Genomic DNA, 21,328 nt, shown 5'->3' with positions numbered 1-21,328 from the left:
ACAAAACTGTTGCCTTCCTGGCATTTGATTTGTTTCAAGCTGGGTCTCAGACTCCAAAAATACTGAAGATATTTTTAGTTAAGTAATGCAGCTGTACCTTTGCCATTAGACACACTGTAATAGTTCTGCTTGCAGATGTGATTTATGGTGAGAAGGTATTTTTAAATTAGAAGAAACATATTCAAGAAAAGTTGTTCAAAAATTAATGGATCTAAAAATGCAAAGAAGTTTCCTTCAGAGGAGATGGAGGTCTTTTTAACAGTGCTGTTCTTGATTTCTTTTCCTTCTCGCAGAGGGGATAGGAAACAATCCTCCCCAGCCCTAAATCTGAAGCTTTCACAGGGAATGCCTATATGGCACTTTCTCTCATATTCTTTTGCTCTGTGTCTTCTTTGCTTTTACTGAGCATAGTTACCATAGAGACAAACAATCCTCAAAGGCTTTCTGCCCCCACGTTCTCTGAGTGAGTTTCGGGGGAAGGAAAGGCTTTAATATCTTTTTTCCCCAGCGTTCTGCTAGTATTAGATATGACTTCTTCTGCCCTCAGTCCATATTCAGGATTTAAAAAATCCTTCTTTCCTCCCCTCTCAAACCCTGCCAAAGCTGAGACAGAGACACGAGAAGCCAGCATGTCTTCTTCATCAGTTCAACTATTAAAGTACACAGAAAGTCAAAATGTAGAAAAACAGTGACATTTCCATTCCTTGGGACTGATAGCTATTTCATGATGTATTTTCATTTGTCTTTTTGAAACAGCCCATGTAGTTTGTTTATACAGACTGTTCATTACTTATAAATACAAGCCAACAAATAATTTTCAGCATATTACAGTGAAAATGTACTTCGTTGACAAACTTATATTGTGTGTACTGATTTATGGTGTTTGAAAAAAAAAAAAAGCTCTGTTTACAGATTAAGTTGATTATTTCTGATGCAAGAAAATGTGCATATTTAACATGCTATTTAAAATAAAATCTTTTATGTTGGATTTATTTATCTTTTGGACTTTTAAAATATTCTTAAAATTCTACTAGGTAAAAGCTAAAATGCAAATTTTAAAGACTAGAGCAGACTGTCTCCATTTGCCTCCACAGTGTTTTCTGAGAGAAGGCTACTATAGGATTTTGTGTATCTTTCCATCAACTTATGGAGTTCCATGTGCTACAGAATTTTACCTTATGCTGAAAAGAAAAAAACATGACTGCGTGTGAAATCTAGCAAGCTGGACAATGGATGACTAAGAAAAATACAGGACATATTTTGATCAGTCAAATCCAAAGTTAAAATTCATTCACTCCCGTTTTTCCCAGGATTCCTTGACACAGAGAATGGACTCATAATTTCTGATAATTTCTGATAATTTCTGATAATTTCTGTGCATGTGACATTAATTTTTAAATGGTCTGTAGAACCAGGGTTTGTTGAAAACACCTTTAGGTGTCTGTGAATACTGCAATTTGATTATTTCCTGGTTTGTTGGGGTTTTTACCCACTTTTTTCCTGATATTTTCTTCTCTTTTTTTGTGAGTGTGTGTGTGTGTGTTTGACAATCAATAAAAGTCACTTTCTAAAGTGTTTTCTCCTCTGAATATAAGCAATTATGTCAACCTGGAATTTCAGCAGTGCTCACTTTATTTGTTATTTCCACACATCTCTGTACACATTAATTAATTTGGTATTTAGGCAGTAGAGGCAATAATGGGTAAGTGCAAATAAATGGTGCATTATTTTTAACAGGAAACAACAACATACCTTTAGTTGCATTCATAAGTGCTTAAATAACTAACCTGATTATTCTGCTAACCTGACTATTCTGTTATAAACTTCTTCAAAAGAAAAAAGTTAAGCTAAGGAATGATATTTTTCACCCAACTTTCAAATATAGTAAAAGCTTGCAGAAAAGGAAGGCAAATAATTGATACTAGCAAGAGAAATTGTATACGCTACAAGGCTAACCTGTAGGTTTAGATTCTTCTTTATATTCTGCAGAATCACTGGACTCTTGCTGGGGCATCTGTTCAGTTTCAGGTTGAAGCTGGTCATCATTGTCCTCAAATTCTGTTGGCACAAATAAAATCATTGGTACATTTAACAAACACATGGAGGAACTACAGAAATAAAGATATTTTTGGATCACACTGCAAAACTTATAGTTGATCACGTTCAAGAAAGGAGTTACCTTAGTTAGCTCAGGTATTGCTGACCAAAACATTTTATGATCAGCTACCTGATCTGTGGGGAAAGGCACAACATCTACCAGATGCAACATGACTGTGAATAAAGTGCAAATTACTTTATTTAATTCAGTGCTTTTGTGTAAGAATATTTTTCATTCATTATAATCTATCTCATCTCAGCTCAAACTACTCTCAAAAAACAAGACCTTGCAGAAGAGCACACTTGGTGTTCTACAGAACCCCTCCTATTGTGAGGAAGTGCTTCTCACTTGAGGAAGGGCTCGTGTACCTGAAGGCTGAAGGTTTTTCCAACTGTATCAACTGGTCAATAAAGAATATTACTTTTTCCTACAAGCCTTGTTTTGCTTACGTCCTTGGACCATTGTTAGGGTAATACAATACCTCTGGTACATCTCAACATGTTATGATTCCTCAAAACTCAAATAATATTAAATAAGAACATATTTTAAAATCTGAAACTGCAGCATCTGTTTTCACGTACTTTTTTTTTTCCCTACCCCTCAAAGAAACAACAACATAATGAAAAACAGGCTGGGAAATTTGAATTTCTGATTTATACAGAATCAGGAAACTTCATCTCATAAACAAGCATCTTCTTATGTGGTTAGCTGATAAAACCCCACAATCTCTAGTATGTGTCAAATGGAGAAAATTCTTCACTTATTCCAGTTTTTTGTTTCCTTGTGATAAATACAGGAATGCAGTCAAACAAAATGGGTTTTGATGATCTGTAATAAATCAAGAGTCCACACAAGGAGAAAAGCAACTTGCAAAAAAATTCATGGTAAATGGAAGACCCTTTGTTAAGGCTGTCAACATACAAATTCTCACACATGTAACAACCACAGGTAGTGCCAGAGACTTCAGTGGAAATAGCTGTGGCACAAAATCTAAGTGTGTTAAATTCATACGGTGTTTCTAAATAATTCAGAGATTTCATTGACAAGGCTGGTACTGGATAGGGTCAAGGAAGACAGATGAACAGACATTAAAAAAAGTAAATGAAGATGCCTCTTTTCTTGCAGGTGTTTGGAAAGTGATAAGAGCTTTCAGAGAGGCTGATGACTCTACCCATAGGCTTTTGTTCTTTTTTTTTCTGCAAAGGAGTGTGTAGCTGTGCTAAACCACTATCCTTTAGCCTTTATTTCTCTGAATGAGAGACTGAAAGAATTTAAGAACCAAAGTTATCTGGGATCTAATTGAGTTGTTCATAACCTTTCTGTCTCAAATATTGAAATGTCTCTGCCTAAAATGCTGTGACTACAGATATTAGAATGTAATTATCATATCTGGCTTATGAAGGAGGACAGAACGTGGGTTTGAACATCTTGCAACTTTGCTCACAGACTGAACAAACTGTGAAGTTGATATCACTACAGCTTGCTTTGAAGTTTGTGGTACAAGGAATTTGTTATCCCTTGTCTGCAGTTTAATAAACTGTCCTTGTTCAAACTCTCTCACTGAAAAGCCTCCAGTTAGAGGTGGGAAAAAACCAAATCAGGATTCAAGCCAGACAAGAAAAACACAGAAAATATATTTAGAGGCTGTAGGACTGAGCACACATCAACTGCCTGGTAAATGTTATAATTACAATCGATTCCAAAAAGCATTTCTCTTCAAAGACTAAAGACAAAATGTCCTAACATCTACAGGCTTAATTATTATTATATTTATTTTTTGGCTTTGTTTAAAATAGCTTACTGAATTTAACATGATAAAAATAAAAAAGCAAAAACATAAAATAAAAGCTAAAGATATAGGTATTGATTCAACCCTCCACCATCTGTAATATGAGAAAGAGAGGTTGGGATCAATATTAGAGATTTTATTACAAATACTGATATTAAAAGTTGTTAAGGACAAGCATGGGAGGTTATGGCTGGAATTATGAGCTCTGGCTACCCATTTATTTCTCACAAGAGCTTCTGCCCAAACAGCAAGTGTAGCAGAAGAGACATCAGTGAAGATGGGATTGTGCTAACACACCACCCTGAGCGATGGTGATGAAGGCACAGGCATACATGGGCTCCAGTTGAGTTTGCTATAGGATGGGGGTAATCTCTGGCAGAAAAGCAGGGATGACAATTAAAGTACACCAAATAAATCTTAAACCATGACAGCTGTTTGCTTCAGTAGGTAAGATCATTTGTATATAATATGTTATTGCTGAAATGTGGCAGGAAAGAAATATCCCAAAGTTTACTTCAGAAAGATTGGAATGAACACCAGGTCTATCCAAAGCCATATAATTATTTTCCAATGCTTGAAGTATATTCTCATGAAGATATATAGGAGTCTCCTAGTATAAATTAATCCATACTCATGCAAAGCTATGGCAAGAATACTTAAATATGGTGAGAAACTTCTGAAAATAATTTAAGCTGAGAATAATTGTGTCAAGGGGCATGATATCTGAATAACTTTCAGGTGGACTCTACAAGCAAGAGTTACCATGTAAATTGTTTTGTGTATCTTTAACAGACATTCTCAACACTGAACTTAGCTTCCTTACTCACTTAAATACATTAGTTAAATTTACCCAAAGTCTCCTCCATTTACTTTCACTCTCATTAAGACATATGTAAGTAGCTTGCTCATTCCTAGAACAATTTTTTCCTTTAAAACTGAAATTATATCATAAATTTGAATATGCTCAGTCCTGCAGGAATCCCAATTACGTAAGATTTTTAAAACTGCAATTCTTGAAATGCATATGTATTTCTGTAGGCTAGACTACTTCAGTTGGAAGGGACCTACAACAATCATCTCATCCAATTGCCTGAACAATTCAGAGCTGACCAAAAGTTAAAGTCTGTTGTTAAGGGCACTGCCCAAATGCCTCTGAAAACACTGACAGGCTTGGGCCATTGACCACCTCTCTAGGAAACCCGTTCAAATGTCTGACCACCCTGTTGGTAAAGAAATGCTTCCTAATCTCCAGCCTAAACCTCCCATGCCACAGCTTTGAACCGTATGCATATATGCTATATGGGACATCAAAAGAGCATGACTAGGGCTCCAGAGTATTATTCTGAGTTTTTGTTTTTTATACCATAACTGCTATATTAAAAAAAAACCCAAACTGTGAACATATAATTCATTTATATTTTTGTAAAGACATGTCACATGGGAGAAAAGCTGCAGTCAATGTGCTGATGGCACTACATGTGAAATAAAACAGATGTCAGGCTAAGAGCAGCATGACTGAAGTATTTTGGTGAGTCAGTATTTGATTATTGAAATAAAATGTAGGCGTAGGAAAACATGATTTTCTCTGAACAAGGACATAACACGTGTTAAGAGCACAAGTGTGTATATGACATTACTTCTATCATTAATAATTGTTGCTTTGATGTGCTCAGATCAAAATTAGTTAGATATTCAAAACTAAGATGAACTCTGTTGTTTGAGACAGAGATAATAGAGTATCTGTGTAGAACCCTTTGTATTTAATACATTCATTCACTTTGGAGAAGAGCTATGTGTTTTATTAGAAGCTATAAATAGTCATAATGTAGTTTTTTAAGTTTATATGTAATTTAAATAACCTTACGAAGTTATTTTTTTCAGTGAATAGGTGAAATTTTACCTAATTAAAATCAAAAACATGTTATCATATTCAGTCTATCTTATACTACCTTTCTGACTTAGGCCTTGTTATGTAAATATATGCAAAATAAACACCAGGCTGGGTAAGGAAAAAAGTGTATGTGAGACACAGTGACAGCATAGAACTTAAGCTTCGCCATAATATTTTTCTACAGAAACCAGTACGATCTGTTACAAAGGAAGAGAGTAACAACAGTCTAGGCCCCCAGTGCTAAGAGAAAAAAAATATGTGAGAACTAATGCACTTCAATTTTTAATTCCAGCTACAGGCCTTAGGTGATAATTTAGGCTATGATGGAGAAACGTGAGATCTCATAGCAGAGGCAGAAAAATCTCTGAAGTCCTCAACCTAGTTCTTGATGTAGAGCCAGATATTCATGCATGGTACTTCATCTTGACAGCAGATCTAAATCAGAAGCAACATTCTTCTAAGAAAGTAGGGAGTGATTAAAGATGGCAAAAAGGTAAGTACAGCCCTTCAAATTTGTGACTGTTGAGGTTGAAGAATGTTAAAACTAACTGGAATTAATTCTAAATCTCAACCCAGCTGACCGAATTGTCTGAGGTGCAAAAATCCAGCCTATTTGTGACAGTTGGCCTGCCCTCAAAGCGTCTCTTCACAGATTATTCACTCCTGCCTGGGAAAATTATATTTTCATTACTTAAAACAAAGTATAACACAATTCTGATATAAAAGTAGGGTCTTTACCGAAAATAAGAGTGGTTAAAATAATATGCAGTTCTGTCAATATAAAAAGAACAAATTAAGAGAGTCTTTACCCAAAATGTTTCATTAATATTGTTATTAGAGGGAAAATGTCGTGTAACACACATGTTGCCTTTCATGGTTAGAGGAACAATAATGATTATAAGATCACAGAATGCTTTGGGTTGGAAGGGACCTCAAAGATCATCTAATTCCAACCCCCTGCCATGGGCAGGGACACCCTCCACTAGACCAGGGTGCCCAAAGCCCCATCCAACCAGGCCTTGAACACTGCCAGGGAGGGGGCAGCCACAGCTTCCCTGGCCATCCTGTGCCAGGGCCTCACCACCCTCACAGGGAAGGATATCTTCCTAATGTCTAATCTAAATCCCATTACCCCTTGTCCTATCACTGTCTGACCTTGTAAATAGCTCCCTCTCCAGCTTTCCTGTAAGCCCCCTTCAGGTACTGAAAGGCTGCTAGAAGGTCTCCCCGGAGTCTTTGCTTCTGACGGCTGAACAAGCCCAACTCTCTCAGCCTGTCTTCATAGGAGAGGCGCTCCAGCCATCCTCTTCACTTGCTCCAACAGCTCCATGTCTGTCTTGTACTGGGGACCCCAGAGCTGGATGCTGTACTCCAGGTGGGGTCTTGCCAGAGCAGAGGGGCAGGACCTGCTGGCCATGCTGGTTTTGATGCAGCCCAGGATACAGTTGGCTTTCTGGGCTGCAAGCACACATTGCCAGCTCATGTTGAGCTTTACATCAATGAAGACCCCCAGGTCCTTCTCCTCAGGGCTGCTCTCAATCCATTCTCTGCCCACAATGACAGGTAGGGGAACCTCAGTAACCTAATCAGAACAAATATAACCTTGACTTGGCTCTCCTGAGGGTCATTAAAAGAGGATACTGAAGGCATTATCTGATTTTGAGGTCTCTTGAGAAGAGTCAACCAGAGATAGTCTCCCTGGTTGAGGGGGGTTCTGCCTACAGGGTATGATATTCATTAGGGGATGAATGAAAAGCACTTAGGGATTGTGAGTGACTTAACATTATGATGGGTTTCTGAGAAGGTCTAAAGGCAAGAAGAATGAGAGATTAAAATGGATTGGGGAGGAACAAGCATGGATAATAGAGTAAGAAGAGGATAAAAGGGGAAATGACAATACGTTCTCAAACTCATTACTACATGGTCCTGGGGACATTGTGCTGCGGCAGCCTCACCTCTACTCGGCTACTGGATCATAAGTATGTTGCTATCAGATTCAGTAATTCTTAATGCATGTTAAGAAAGTCACTCCTGAAATAATTTCCATTCCCCTTTAATTGCTTCAGGTTGAGCTTCTTGGAGGAAGAAAAGGAAATCAGACAGTGTTGTGATTTTCTCATTAGCTATTTGCTAAGTTCTAAGAATGCTTTCTACCTTATGAGGGGGTAAAGATTTTTTGATGGGTAGGAAATTTCAATATAGTTAATAACCTTCCTAGAAGAGTTACTAGAGGAGATAAGAGACTCCTGTCATTCAGATTTATTAAAAAACCTAACTGTGCTGGCTGATTTAATACACATCTCTATTCTGTAATATCCATTAAGAATGACACATGGAAATGAGTGCCTGAATCAGCAAAGGAAGCAAATATAGAAATATAAAATCATTTTTATAGATGCTGAATGTTTAAAAGGATATAAAAACTGTAAAATCTGCATAAAAACCAATTGCAAAATGATTTAAAACATATAATTTAATAAAATAGAAGTGAATTTATAAATACTTTCACCTTTCTCCTCAGCAGTCTCTAGAGATTGATCCTTCTCTGATGTCAGTATTTCCTGCAATTTTCTTCTGTAAGGAAAACACCATTCAATGTAACACTTACCATAAATACCATTGAAGCAAGTTGCAGATATATTAAATGTAAAGTAAAAGATGTAAAACTATACTGTTGGAAATGGAAATATAACTTGGGTGGTACAAAATAAATATCAAATATATGTTATCATCTAAACTCTTATTGTCTCATTGCATCAAAAAACTGGACTAATGAAAGGCTAATGAAAACACATTTATCAAGGGAATCATCTGCCCCCTTATTTACTGATCTAAATGAGATATTCCTCGAAGTTATCATGTATTGGATTATTTCCTATACATCACAACTAGTCCTAGTATACTGTTTTAGTACATTTGTGTTCCTGGATGCCCTGATACCTTTAACACAATGTAAGGCTATAATTTTCTTGTGCTCATTTTATACATTCAGTTATTTAGAATATTTTACCTTTCTTCTTCTTCTTCTTTCTTTTTTAATGCTTCATCTGTTAGTCTTTTCAAAATCTTAGAATTGATTTCATCCTTATTTGCTAAGTATGCTCTGCGTAGTATACAGACTCCTGCAGTACAATTACACAATAATAATGAGTTTTATGCATCAGTAAAATACTGAAGTTGAGTTAATTATTTGTATTAGTTATTTAATATGATAGACATCTCTCCTACTTTTTAAACCAAAGAAAAGGTATATATGCCACAGAAAGGTTATTATGCTGTTGTTTTCTAAGATTTTAAAGCTTTTGTTTCAATTTCAAGCACTTAAAACTCAGTGGGGGATATGGGAAGGTTGTGACTAAGGCTAAAAGGGGAGACAGCACTGAAAGGTCTTATATATTTCTGTGTATCATGCATTACTCTGTCATTTCTTTTGTTTGTATGTGTATGAAGAAAACCAAAGAAACAAATGAAAAGCATTCAAATAAAAATAAGTCCATAACTATATTACTACAGCTGGTTGACAGAAACAGAGAACATGTTGTTCCTCTTAGGACCTCTACTGACTTATTTAATTTGGCAAGTAGATTTATTTTATATCGCTGTGTAGCTAAAATTGATTTTCATCAGTGGAGTTATGCAAGTTTAGACTAGTTCAGGGGAATAGCTTACAAAGTACTGTCTCAAAGTGCTGTGAAAATGTAAACTCCACAACTACATTACTATTTAAGTGACAAAAAAATGGAATTCAAATACAAAGCTAACACAACTGCCGAAATGGAAAAAAAAGAAAGGAACAAAATTGAGCAAAGTACCTAAATTCAAGTGAACATATACATAAGCAAAAGCTACACTTTTAGCCAAACCATACAGCAGACATTATGATCCTCTCTCTTTTACCATACTTGTTCCTCCCATATGTCATACAGTCACTAGATAATTCTGAAAGCATCTCTCCTACTTCAGTGTTCTCACTGGAGAAAAGGCTAGAGCTTGACTCCTGCTGTTTATTATTTAGCACACAATATTGCCATTATGTTACCACATGCCAAACACATGAATAAGGTGCTTTTTGTGGTTATAGGAAAGGACAACGCACTGTGTCCCAGAAACTACGTTCACAAATATTTCAATATGCTTGAAATTTCTGGGAAAAGATGAGGCATGGAAATGCAATTTGTCCTTAAGGTCTTTCTGGAAGTAACTGTGATGATGTCTTCTTGAATGATAGCAGCAGCAAACAGGACTTTCTGACAAGCACTGGGTCTAGAATTTTCTTATAGAAATGTTAAGGTTTTATTTAGTCTGTATACAAGGTCCAGCCACACTGTAAGTGTAAGACTATAATAATATGTTTAAGGTGTTTCAAAATTTCACAAAGCCAAGTAAGTAGTGTAGGGGCTGTAGCTGAGTTATGAGGATTACTAGTTATGATATTATTAGCTGATAAGATGAAATGCTTCTGAAAAGGCTGGGGTTTTTAAAATAGGAAATTTGTTCTGAGTTACTCAGGTTGTTTTTTATATTCAGGGACAGGCTTTGAAAAGCTCTCTGGACTTTCTAATATCAAGCAGCTATTGAGCTTTCTTGAACTTAGTATGAACAGACCTATCATTCCTTTCTCGAAGGGAAATTTCTACTACTGAAAGACCTTTTGATGATGGACTGGGTTGAGCAGGTAATGATCAAACATTGCCACAGGGCAATGAAACTTGTGGTGTAGCATGAATCAAGCAGATACAATTTGGCAGGCAGAACTTTCCTCATGCCTGGTACCAACCTTCCTTCCTTCTTGAAACAATGGAGTAAAAATCCCTTCCTCTGAACTCATGGGCACTAAGCTATTGTATCAATCTGAGTATGTTGCTCAACTTTTGGCCCCAGGATGTGGAACAGGATATACCAGAATACAGGTACTTTTTCACCCTCCTCTTCCCCCCAAGATCTGCCCCCCTGCCCCAGCAGTGAAAGTTCTTATCTATAACCTGATTTTGCAACTGGGGAAAATAATGTGCAGGCAAGGAAACTTGACCGAGAGCCACATTGCACGCTGGTGGCCAACCAGACACAAACCAAAAAACTCTTCAAGTGCAAGAGTCCAGTGTTATTTACTGCTGATGGTAAATAGGGGAAATAGTATTATAAATAGCAGGAGTTTTCTATACTGATTTTGTAAAGCATTCCTGATTTCAACTCTGTGTAATTCCCTTAATTCAAATTGCAAGAAATTTGGAGTACTCTGGTTGATTCACTGGATGCTTCCTTCTGTATACCTCTGAAACTTTATAAATTTGACTTAACTACTAGTTTTTCCTCTAAGTGTGCTTTATATACAGATATCAACACAGGGAAAAAAAGGGAAAAAAAAAGTTTCATTAGTGTGCATTTACTAACCATCTTTCTCTGTGTTCTTCAGACAGATAACAGTGTCAGGTATAAGTCCTTTTTCTGATAAAGCTGACCAGTGATCTACTGACAGAGGGTAGTTATCCACTACCCATCCTCCTTTTTCTGGAGCGCCAGGAAACCTGTCTTTGTTCTTCTTCATAAGCTGTTAAGAAATGTCAGGTTCAGTAACATAAAAAGACTAAAAGAGACTGTGAGCTGTTCAAAAAGACTGCACAATACAAAATGATGTTCTAAATGTTTTTCCCTGTTGTCATTTCAAGTCAATGAAAAGTAAGACATTTGTAACTTTGCATGTCTGAACAAAATAAAACCATTTTAAACAAAATTAATGTGATTTTTTTTAAGGTTGCCTGTAAAGAAGTTAGATTCGAAGTTCAATAGTTACAAACCAGTGAACAGATTTAAAACAATTCAAGATTCTTGGATAAGCCTTCATATAGAGTTCTTTTCAAACACTTGTATCTGGTGTTGAACTCTTTAACAGTGACTAAGAGTATAAGAATAGGACAAGCATACAGTGATACTTCCCTCAGATAATTACCCCAGCCTTTAACAATTTGTAGCCCAGGTATTTTGAGAGACTGAAATAATTTTTATATATACATAAATATATGTATATATGTAGTCCTCCAAATGGATTTGTCTTTCATGATTTTGCTCAGTCCCTCCTCAATCCTATGTAAGCTTTCAGACTATGTGATACAAACTAAACTGATGTTTCAAACAGAAAAATTAGGATTATGTATAGATAATGTATACACTACTGCAGGTTGCTCTTAGAAAAAAAGTGTTATGCAGTGCTTGTAATTTTACCTCTGCAATAGCTCTCTCCAGTACTTCAGCATAGATTTCAGGTGACAATGTAACTTCAGGGACTGATGCACTTTTTATTGTTTCTTCTACTATCACTTGAACTTCTGGGTGGTCAGCAGTTATCTCTGATGTTCCTAACAATACAGATTTCTTTAAAGCCCTTCACAAAATTCTGAAATACTCATTTCCTCTGGTCAGGACTAACTGCTAGGCAATTATATTCAACTGCTTCATAATTACAGTGCAGCAGTCATTTTAAGAAGTATTACAAAATCATACTGGGCAAGAATCAAATAACAGTTCTTCTGAATGCACTTCCAAAGAGTATTTCATAAAATAAGTTTTAAGATCTTGGTTTGCTCTCTAATTACAAAAAAATCCAATCAAGTATTTTCTACCACTAAGTGAAATCTTGTTTTAATATGAATGGAATCATATTTGTGTACTAGAAAAATTTAACCTGCAGCACCTGAGAATTTCCTTTGATTTGTTTCCTCTTTGATTACGGTATCAAAAGGTTGACCAGATTAATTTAAAAATCAATAAAAATCATAGATCAAAACAGTATATTGTCAACAATCAAGAAGTCTGTATCTCCTAAGACGCACAAAACGTTAATACTGTATCCATATTTTGTTATTAATTGCTGACACAATGGACTATAATGGCTTAATTTTTTTTAAAGCTTACAATTTACATAATAATTTGATAAAACTTGATGAAGAACTGTTTTAAGCAACTGCAGTATCAACTATGTGAAGAGTATAATTTGGAAAAAATCTCATTTACTTTCTGTGGTTATGCCAAGACTTTTCACTGGTTGTGTTAATACATTTTCCATTAACAAATTTACACATTATCAGGTTATTTTTGCCAAGTTACAAACTCCCTGGGAAAAGGACAATATCTTACTAAATTTTTCAATTCTGTAAAAAACTTAACCTAGAACCAAAACCAAACAGACTTTACAGTTATCATAGATAATGAGAATGTCATAAATTGAAGGGACAATTGAAGGAATAAACATTTTTCTTTAAAAAGATAAATTTGTAAAATTTACCTCACAATCTGTATTTATTTAATTTTCCATTTTAGATCTTTATAAATATATTTAATGATTTTGAGCTAATTGGATTAATTCCCCTCAAAGAGAACAAAGTGGTTGTCTGAGCTGGATGCCATGTGAGCACCTTAGCAGACTGGGACCCTCTGAGCACGTGCATGTTCCCTTTTTAGTTTGATTCAGCGAAGTCGATTTTAAGTGAATCTCCTGATCCTCCCCATGCTTTGGTACACATGGCAAAGCACTCTTGGAACATGCAAAGTAATTGATTCCTTCCAGATGTACATTTACTCTGCTGTTACCATTAAGTGTTTGGCCCACAAGATACCAGTGCAGCTAGTCTGAAAGTCCTCTGAGCATGACATAGATATTGGATAACCATCCTCAGGTGGTTTCACCTGAGACAAGAGTTAATTTTCTTCCTAGTAGGTGGCATGGTGCTGTGTTTCGGATTTAGTCTGAGAATGTTGATAACACACTGATGGTTTTAGTTGTTGCTAGGTACTTGTAGTGCTTAGTCAAGGAATTCTCAGCTTCCTGCCCTGCCAGGGGCACAAGACAGTGGGAGAGTCCAGCCAGGACAGCTGGCCCACACTGGCCAAAGGGATATTCCATACCACATAACGTCATGCTCCACCTATAACTGGGGAAGCTAACTGGGAGGTGGGATCGCTGCTTGGAAATGGACTGGGCATCAGATTCTTTTTTTTTTCCCCTTTTACATGTGCTGAGCAAGTATCAGAGAACCAATTTCTTCTTCCAAAAAGAGCTCAGAAAGCTCTTTCTTACACACTTGTGACCCTCAACTTCAGAGGATTTATACATAATATTAAAAATACTGACTTTACTCTGCTATTCCCCTCATCACACATTTAGTTTATATTCAATGCACAACCACCATAACAACTTATGTAATATTTTGTAAGTCAAAGTGACAGCTATTGCTTCAGTTACATAACCTAAATCAAATAAAATTGCTTCAAAGATCAAGGAACACTTTATTCACCTGGCTCTCTTGACTGGCTTTCTAATTCCAACCTATTTTTCACCTCCGTTATAGCCTTTTCAACTGCATTCTTTTGCACTTGCTCAGTGTTTCCTTCTCTCAGTTCTTCCATATGGAGTTGAATGAGTTTGGCCATATCAATAACCTAATGTAATTATTTGAAAACATAAGAATATCACAGAAGAGGAATATAGCATCTGATCCAACTTCTAGACAAATAAATTTGGAAAAGCTCTGTAAGTTTCAGAAAAAAAAATTACATATAATTCAAGTGCAGGGTTTTCTTTTGGAAAAGATAATTTCTAATTTGCATTTATATTTCATTATCCTGGATGCAAAAGTTATTCATAATATTATTATAATGAGACAAATAACTGACAGAAATATTTGTCCTACATAAAGGGTAAATAAGAATGTTTTTTAAATGGAGCTAATTTTATAAAAATTAGTTTCGTTTAATTACTATATCCTCTGTGATCTACATTTGCTATTTCTAACTCTTACAACAGGAGTAAGAATGCAATTAATCAATTCCCAAGCCTCAACTGATATCTTTGTCCCATAAGACATTAATAAACCTACCTTTCCTTTATACTTGTCTGCAATTAGGTTACAAATAGTTGTTCTTCCAGAGAATGGAGGACCAAATACTAGTACTTTACAAGGAGGAAGTGGCATTGGTGGTAACAGGTAAGGCCGTGGATTCAACATAAATGTTTTCAAAGCCTCTGGGGATGACAGTAGGTACATTTTACCTAGAAAACTTAAAACAGAAGAGAAACTAGCAGATATAGTCAGTTATCTTAGAAATATAAATAAAAAGTATCATATTTCACCAACCTGACAGCCAAGGTGGGGTTTCCCATTACAATATCACCTTCCTTTAGAGCCACAGGACATGCTCGTCCCCACCTGCTCCTACGCCACCGATATCTGTGTGCTATTCGTTTGTAAGTTGACAGAACCCGGAAAAGTTCATCCTGTTTAATAAAACAGCAATAGAAGCATATGTAATTTTTGTCTGAAGATACATATAACCTGTCCTTAGCTTTTTTTTAAATAGTTGGAAAAGTAGAAAACCTATAAAGAAAACCCCATTGTGCTGCTTAGAGTCTCTAAAAAATAAAAAAAAGTATTTCAGAATTGTAGGATAAATTCAAAGAGAAGCTATTTAGCTTTTCAATTTCACTTAACAAAACTTTCTGTAGGGTTCATTTATTATTTGCACAAGTTTAAAACAGTAAAGAGGTATAAAACAGCCATTTATTGAAGATGGCAGAAAATGGCCCAGATTTCTTCTAAAGGGGGTGAAGAAGGGACCACAACCTCTGTGTGGGAATAACAAGGCCAAAATATCTCTTTTAGGCATGCAGAAATGTCATGTGACAGGAGTAAGTTTTATAGACCTTTTATAGAAGGTGAATAGTAAGTGAATCCTAAGGTTTATTTTTCAGAATACTACAGACCAGTGCTGGTTATGAAGGACTGCAGAAGGACATTCAGGGTCTAGGAAGCCAGGCTTTAAACCTGCAGTTTCCCACAGAAAATGATGAGTTGTCACTGACTCTCACTCAGGAATAGATCTTGGAGTTACACTACACACATCCAGGAAAACATCTGGTCAATGCCAAAAGGCAGTCAGAGAACTGAATGTTAGGAATGTTTAGCAAAGAGAGAATAGAAGATAAAGGTTTGTCTTGAGGGTTTTTTTTCTAACTGTATAAATTCTGCCCCCATCTTTACTGCTATGTGCATTCTGCTGCTCTAATCTCAAAAAGTATGCAGTAGAATTGAAATAAAAATTCAGAAAAATGTAATATGACTGATCAATCACACAAAAAGATGTTAATGTAAGAAGAAATGATTAAGTAGATTGGTACTCTTCAGCCCGGGAACAAGACACCTACATAAGAACAGGACAGAAATTTGAAATCAAGAGTTATTAGAGGGCAGATAAAAAGAACAAAATTATTTGCTGGCTTTTGCTTATAAACAACTAGTTGAAACAGAGCTAAAAGTCAGCAAGTTCAACACAAAGGGAAGTAATTCTCTACATAATGTCCAATTAAGGTGCAGAACTCTGTGCCCCACATACAGTGGATGCTGAAAGCTTACACACAGACTAACACAAACACAAAACTAACTAAATAATAAATACAGACAGCCTCTGACACAGAAGTCCTTCACTTGTGAATTCTGACAAAACAGAAAATGAAGAGGGGAGTATTTCTCTGAAAATGTACAGTGAGGTCTCCAGTTCCAGTACCATTCACACATTCAAGGTTTTAAGAAATAGGCAAGATGACTGCAAATGAATCTAGGTGAAGACACTTATGCAAAGGTTTTCATTTGAAATGACACAAATTATAATTGTCATCATTCAGCAAAATTCAGCACTTTCATCTTCCTAATTCATGACAGGAAATACAATGTATGTGATTTCAACTGTGCACAATGTTGCAATATTTGTATTAGCATTAGTTGTATTAGCATGCAGCTTCTCATTCAGGAAAAAAGTAAAGACTGAGCTAGGAGTCAGCTGCTGAGACTGTTATCCTTTGGATAAAGTTTTGGGTTAATTTTCTTGGAAGGAATTAATTCTTTATTGCTAAAACAAACATTTTGTTGAAAAATTTATTATAATCCTTTTTTTAACGACAGACTGTTTTCTTTTCATACTATTTTAAGTGGATTTGGGTCCCAGACTAATCTTAAATCCACATTTCTGGAAAATCAAAGCTCAAAAAATGCCCTTATTGCATAGTAAAACAAACTGGTTGCTGTGAAAGAAGGATGCTACAATTTAAGCTTACAGCAGAAAAGAAAAAAATATTTTTATAATTATTACAGTCAGTTACATTTTAGAAAAGTGCACTTACATTTTCCAGTTCCTCCAGCATTTCTTCTTCCTGACTCTGAAGTCTAGTTATAGGAGCTCCATTTCGAACACCCAGAGACTGAAGTCGAACTATCACTGACTGAAGAGAAAATTACTCTTGACTCAGTAACAATCAAAACTACTTTTGCGATCCAAAAGGACCCCTAAAGTATTTTTAAAATTGTAATTTAGCATTTCTATAATGGCTACATATACACTAAGGCCCAGTTTCTAGCTTGGAGTCATGCTATTGAGCTGAGTTTTAACAAGCTATTTGGTAGATACAGGCAGTGCAAAATGCTGAATCACAGTCTTTGTATCTCCTCATTATGCTGTGAATCACAAGCCTTCTAAAGGCATAGGCTGTGAAGGATTCTTTCCTACAAAGCAGTGGAAGTATTCAGATGAGTTCCAGTCTGAAAAGGAGGAAGGTCTCTTTAGGAGATCTGGTTATGCACCCTTGGAAAGAAGACAACTTTGGGTAATCTGTTTTAAAAGATACTAAAACCAGATGCCAGCCAACGAGAATCAGATGATATTAAATTTAATTGAAGTGTTGCCTGAATGTAATTTTGCTTGAATGCAAGTGTTCTTGAAACTAAACAATCAAATTTGTCATGTTTGGAACAATTTCATAACAGGTCTTTGCCTTACTTATAAGCAAAACATTTGGCATCATTACACACCTTGATTGCCTTTACTATACATTTTCTGTGATAAATGTTCATGATCAGATCATAAATAGGGAAATGTCACATTCCAACTCTACGAAATTAGTCGGGTCTTTTCCCCACAGGATTACACTTAGTAGGAAGGCATAAATTGAAATAATACTTAGAGAATCATAATTGATTCAATTTGTTTCACACAGAGGGGAAACTGCAGGAGCAGCTCACTTCCTACATTGTCAAAGATTCTGTTACTTCATTTTCAACCCCATACTTTAGGTTCTGATTTGAAGCAACTCATTTCTGAGGCAGACAAGGTTATTTATCATCAGATTTTAATCACTGTAGTTTTTTAATAGTGAAAATGTGTTGCTATGTTATGAGCTAAAAATCTACACAAGCACTCAACAAAATTGTCAAAAGAATGAAGTGTCTTCTCTTACACTGTAAAACAACCCCAAAGTTCATAAAAATTCTGTCATTATGTTAGACACCAACACAAAGACAATGCTGTAAATATACTGATTTTTTAAAAATTTCTCATGTTAATGATGATATTTACACTAACACACAAAATGAAGCAGTAAAACCAGATGGATACAATACAAGAGTTTGAAACCTGCCTGAAAACATTCTCATTTAACATATATGTAAGCTGGGGGGGCAGTGCAGTAAATCTTATAATTGTTTTAACACAGCAACAAAAGCAAGCATTTCAAAAATTGTGTTTTCTAATAGTAATTAAATTAATTTTATACACAACTTCAAATTTTGCCAGCACCTTAATAAAGAAAATAATGTGCAGAATGGATAAATAAATTTCTAGTGCAGGTTAACTAAACTGGTGCATAGCTTACCACAAATAGATCATCTGGTTGCTGACTGCCATCCAGTTCAATAAGACATTGACAATCCCATTCAGCCATCAAGTCCTGTTTAAGAACAAAGACATACTCATCAACAGAGTACAGTTAACCAGGTAATGACATGGAAGCTCATTCTGTTCCTATAAATACAAAAGGCTGGGCTCCTGTGGACTTCAGCAAAACCAAGATTTATTTTACTGATGACTTGTAAGATCTTCCGTAGAGAAACTTTTGTTTAGTGATGGATAAATACAGAGAGATGTCCAAAATTGGAGATACAATGGGTTCAGAAAACAGACTAGATATCCTAGCTGAAGTGTAAGAGAGCTACAAAGAATCAAGATACAGTAACGTTTTGTGTATGAATTCCACTTAATTCTCTGCTGGGGAACAATGTCAGTTAATAGATTTCCTGAAAATAGCAGCCGCGAGGCTAATGTTTTCATTTTGGTCCCATCTCTCCATTTCTGTAAACAATATATTTGATTTTTCTTATTTTCAATTTTCTCTCTAGTAAATAAGACGTTAGACTAAAATAGACTTCCCATATCCATTGTTAATGTGTCTGTCTGAGGGATGAGAACACTCACTCTGTTCCTGAGAGAGGTTGGTCTAACTCCAGCCCCTTTACAAATTTGTAGGTAATCTGTTCTTCACTACACATATGGTCAGGGTTCATCTTCTATACTGTAAACTAAATGACTTTTCCTATCTTTGGTAGAAATAGATAATATTTAATTACTTCTTTCAGATACTACTCTACGATGAAGACAATAGTTTCTCTTCCTTCTATATAGAATGGTCATCTTAGTACATCCATAGGTTTTGCAGTTGCTTGTAGCAGGAGATTAAAAAAGGAAAAAAAAAAAAAGAAGAAAGGGGAAAAAAAAAGATTTCTTTGGACCTGTAGTGAGTTTTGGGTTTTTTGGGGAGGAGGAAGATACATAGTAAATCCAGCTTTTTTGAACATGACAAAAAAATAAAAAAACCCTATTTCACAGCTGCAGAAATGAAATAGGTGAATAGGTGATAAAGCAAAGTGATGGGCTAATTATTTGGTATATAAATCTGCAGGCAGTGAAGCAGGTGAGGAAGGGCATTTATTGGAGTGAAAGGCAATGGTTGCAAACAGCAAATATAGGATTGCACGTTACTATGGACTTTGGTAATGGTGATGATACACTGGGCTCTTCAGATACTTCACTTCCTAGATTAAGGAAGCATCCGTAGTGGCACATAGGGTTTCACTTGTAAAACTCAAAGTGGATTACTTTATCTTTGCTCCAGAGTAACAATAGCAACAGATGACAACATGCAGATGACAACTTTCTATCACTGATGTTAGCATGACTTTCAGAACTCAGGGATATGTTGTAGCAGCCTCGTGCCTGCCTCCATACCATGTATCTCAAAAAAGCCCAGAAAACAGTGCAAGATATTTTAAAAGTCATAATCATATTATTTTGCTTTTTCTTACTTCTAAAGGATGAAGCATTCTATCCTTATATATTCCAACTCTTTCTTCTGCATTTTCAAGAATATCTTCAGGCCTCTGCACTAACTGATGCAAAAATTCTGGCATCATAAATGGATCTTCTGCAGCCTACAGAATGAAAAGTTAAATATTTTAAGAAACAGAAATAAAATAATGTACTAAACTGGTTTTTGTCTTTACTCAAAGATAAATACAGTAGCTTCCCAGAGTATTGCAATGAGTATTAGCCCAGTGATTGCTGACTGTGATCCTATCCTGAAGTGTAGTTTCTGCAAATTTAGACAAATGTGCCTAGAACTTGCATGAATAAATCTGGCTGGTGTAATAAATCAGAACAATTGAACCTGAATTCAAAAGTAATACCTTAATGGGGGGAGGGGGGGAAAGAAAGAAAATCAATTTCTAGTAGTCTAACACCAGAGCCAAAAAACAAGCTAGTATCCTGCAAATACTAGTCAAATACTAGTAAAACTTGCTACAATAACCAAAATTTAAGAACTCTTACTTGCCTTGACCAAGAAACAGCCAATACAGAGTCACCATTCTCCCAATACACCCTTTTAACTTACGGCATGAAACAATTCATCAAGTTCTGAGTTAGAGACTGAATCCAGGTTAAGCTATGCAATAATCACCATTTGCTGTCATTTAAATCTACCATTTAAGTATTATCCCACATCTCTTAAAGCAGAACAGAAACTGAATTAAGATCAGAGTTCAGAAAAAAAAAAATTTATAATGTAGTACTGTGATATTCTGGAATATTGGAACTTGTTCTGCCTTGTCTGTAGTGCATTATAATACTTTGTACTGTTTAGAAATCAGCAATGTTTACCTCTTCTTCTTCTTCCTGCTCTTCATCATCTTCTTCATTCTCCTCTTCACGCTGATTGTTCTCCTTCATATGCTTTTCAATAATGTTTGGATCCCACTGGTTCCTCTGATATATCTGCCCTGAATCAGGGTGTTGCCTTTGCCCTGATATTCTCTGGCATAAATCATAGTCTGAACACTAGCAAGGAATAATTAAAATGAAATCATGTGTCTATTGTATTGCTATAATATTATTTTTCCCAGAAACTGCAGGGTGTGAGGTAGGAGTCTGACAAATACTTGAAATTGTAAACTTCTTCTCCAACAACATTCTCAAAAGCAACACATTTTAAAGACAGACTTAAATGCTTGCATATTTTTTTCCCGTGCACATTTTACATACCATTATCAGGAGTGTAGCCCCTTTTTGAGCATATTTTACCATGCAAGTTACACCTTGTACTTTAAGAAATGTCAGTGTAGTTTATGGATAAAAGTATTTTGCAGTCAATCTCATGATTGCTCTTGCAATTAATGCCAAA

The 21,328-nt window shown here is 35.7% G+C and overlaps 1 protein-coding gene across 1 annotated transcript in view; it reads right to left on the bottom strand.

Annotated features, from left to right (window-relative positions):
* AK9 (adenylate kinase 9) overlaps positions 1–21,328 on the bottom strand; it is a gene marked incomplete at its 5' end in the record, with an annotated part of 59,875 nt that overhangs the window by 31,219 nt on the left and 7,328 nt on the right. The window contains 11 exons of the mRNA XM_084261516.1: positions 8,282–8,352; positions 8,789–8,900; positions 11,170–11,326; positions 11,998–12,131; positions 14,067–14,211; positions 14,649–14,829; positions 14,907–15,046; positions 16,946–17,044; positions 18,470–18,544; positions 19,956–20,081; positions 20,809–20,985. Coding sequence (XP_084117642.1) covers positions 8,282–8,352; positions 8,789–8,900; positions 11,170–11,326; positions 11,998–12,131; positions 14,067–14,211; positions 14,649–14,829; positions 14,907–15,046; positions 16,946–17,044; positions 18,470–18,544; positions 19,956–20,081; positions 20,809–20,985 — 1,417 coding nt within the window. The remainder of the gene's footprint in view (positions 1–8,281; positions 8,353–8,788; positions 8,901–11,169; positions 11,327–11,997; positions 12,132–14,066; positions 14,212–14,648; positions 14,830–14,906; positions 15,047–16,945; positions 17,045–18,469; positions 18,545–19,955; positions 20,082–20,808; positions 20,986–21,328) is intronic.

This window comes from Gallinula chloropus (genome assembly GCF_964237585.1).
Source record: "Gallinula chloropus genome assembly, chromosome: 3".
Lineage (NCBI taxonomy): Eukaryota > Metazoa > Chordata > Aves > Gruiformes > Rallidae > Gallinula > Gallinula chloropus.
This window is presented reverse-complemented; position numbering and strand designations above follow the sequence as displayed.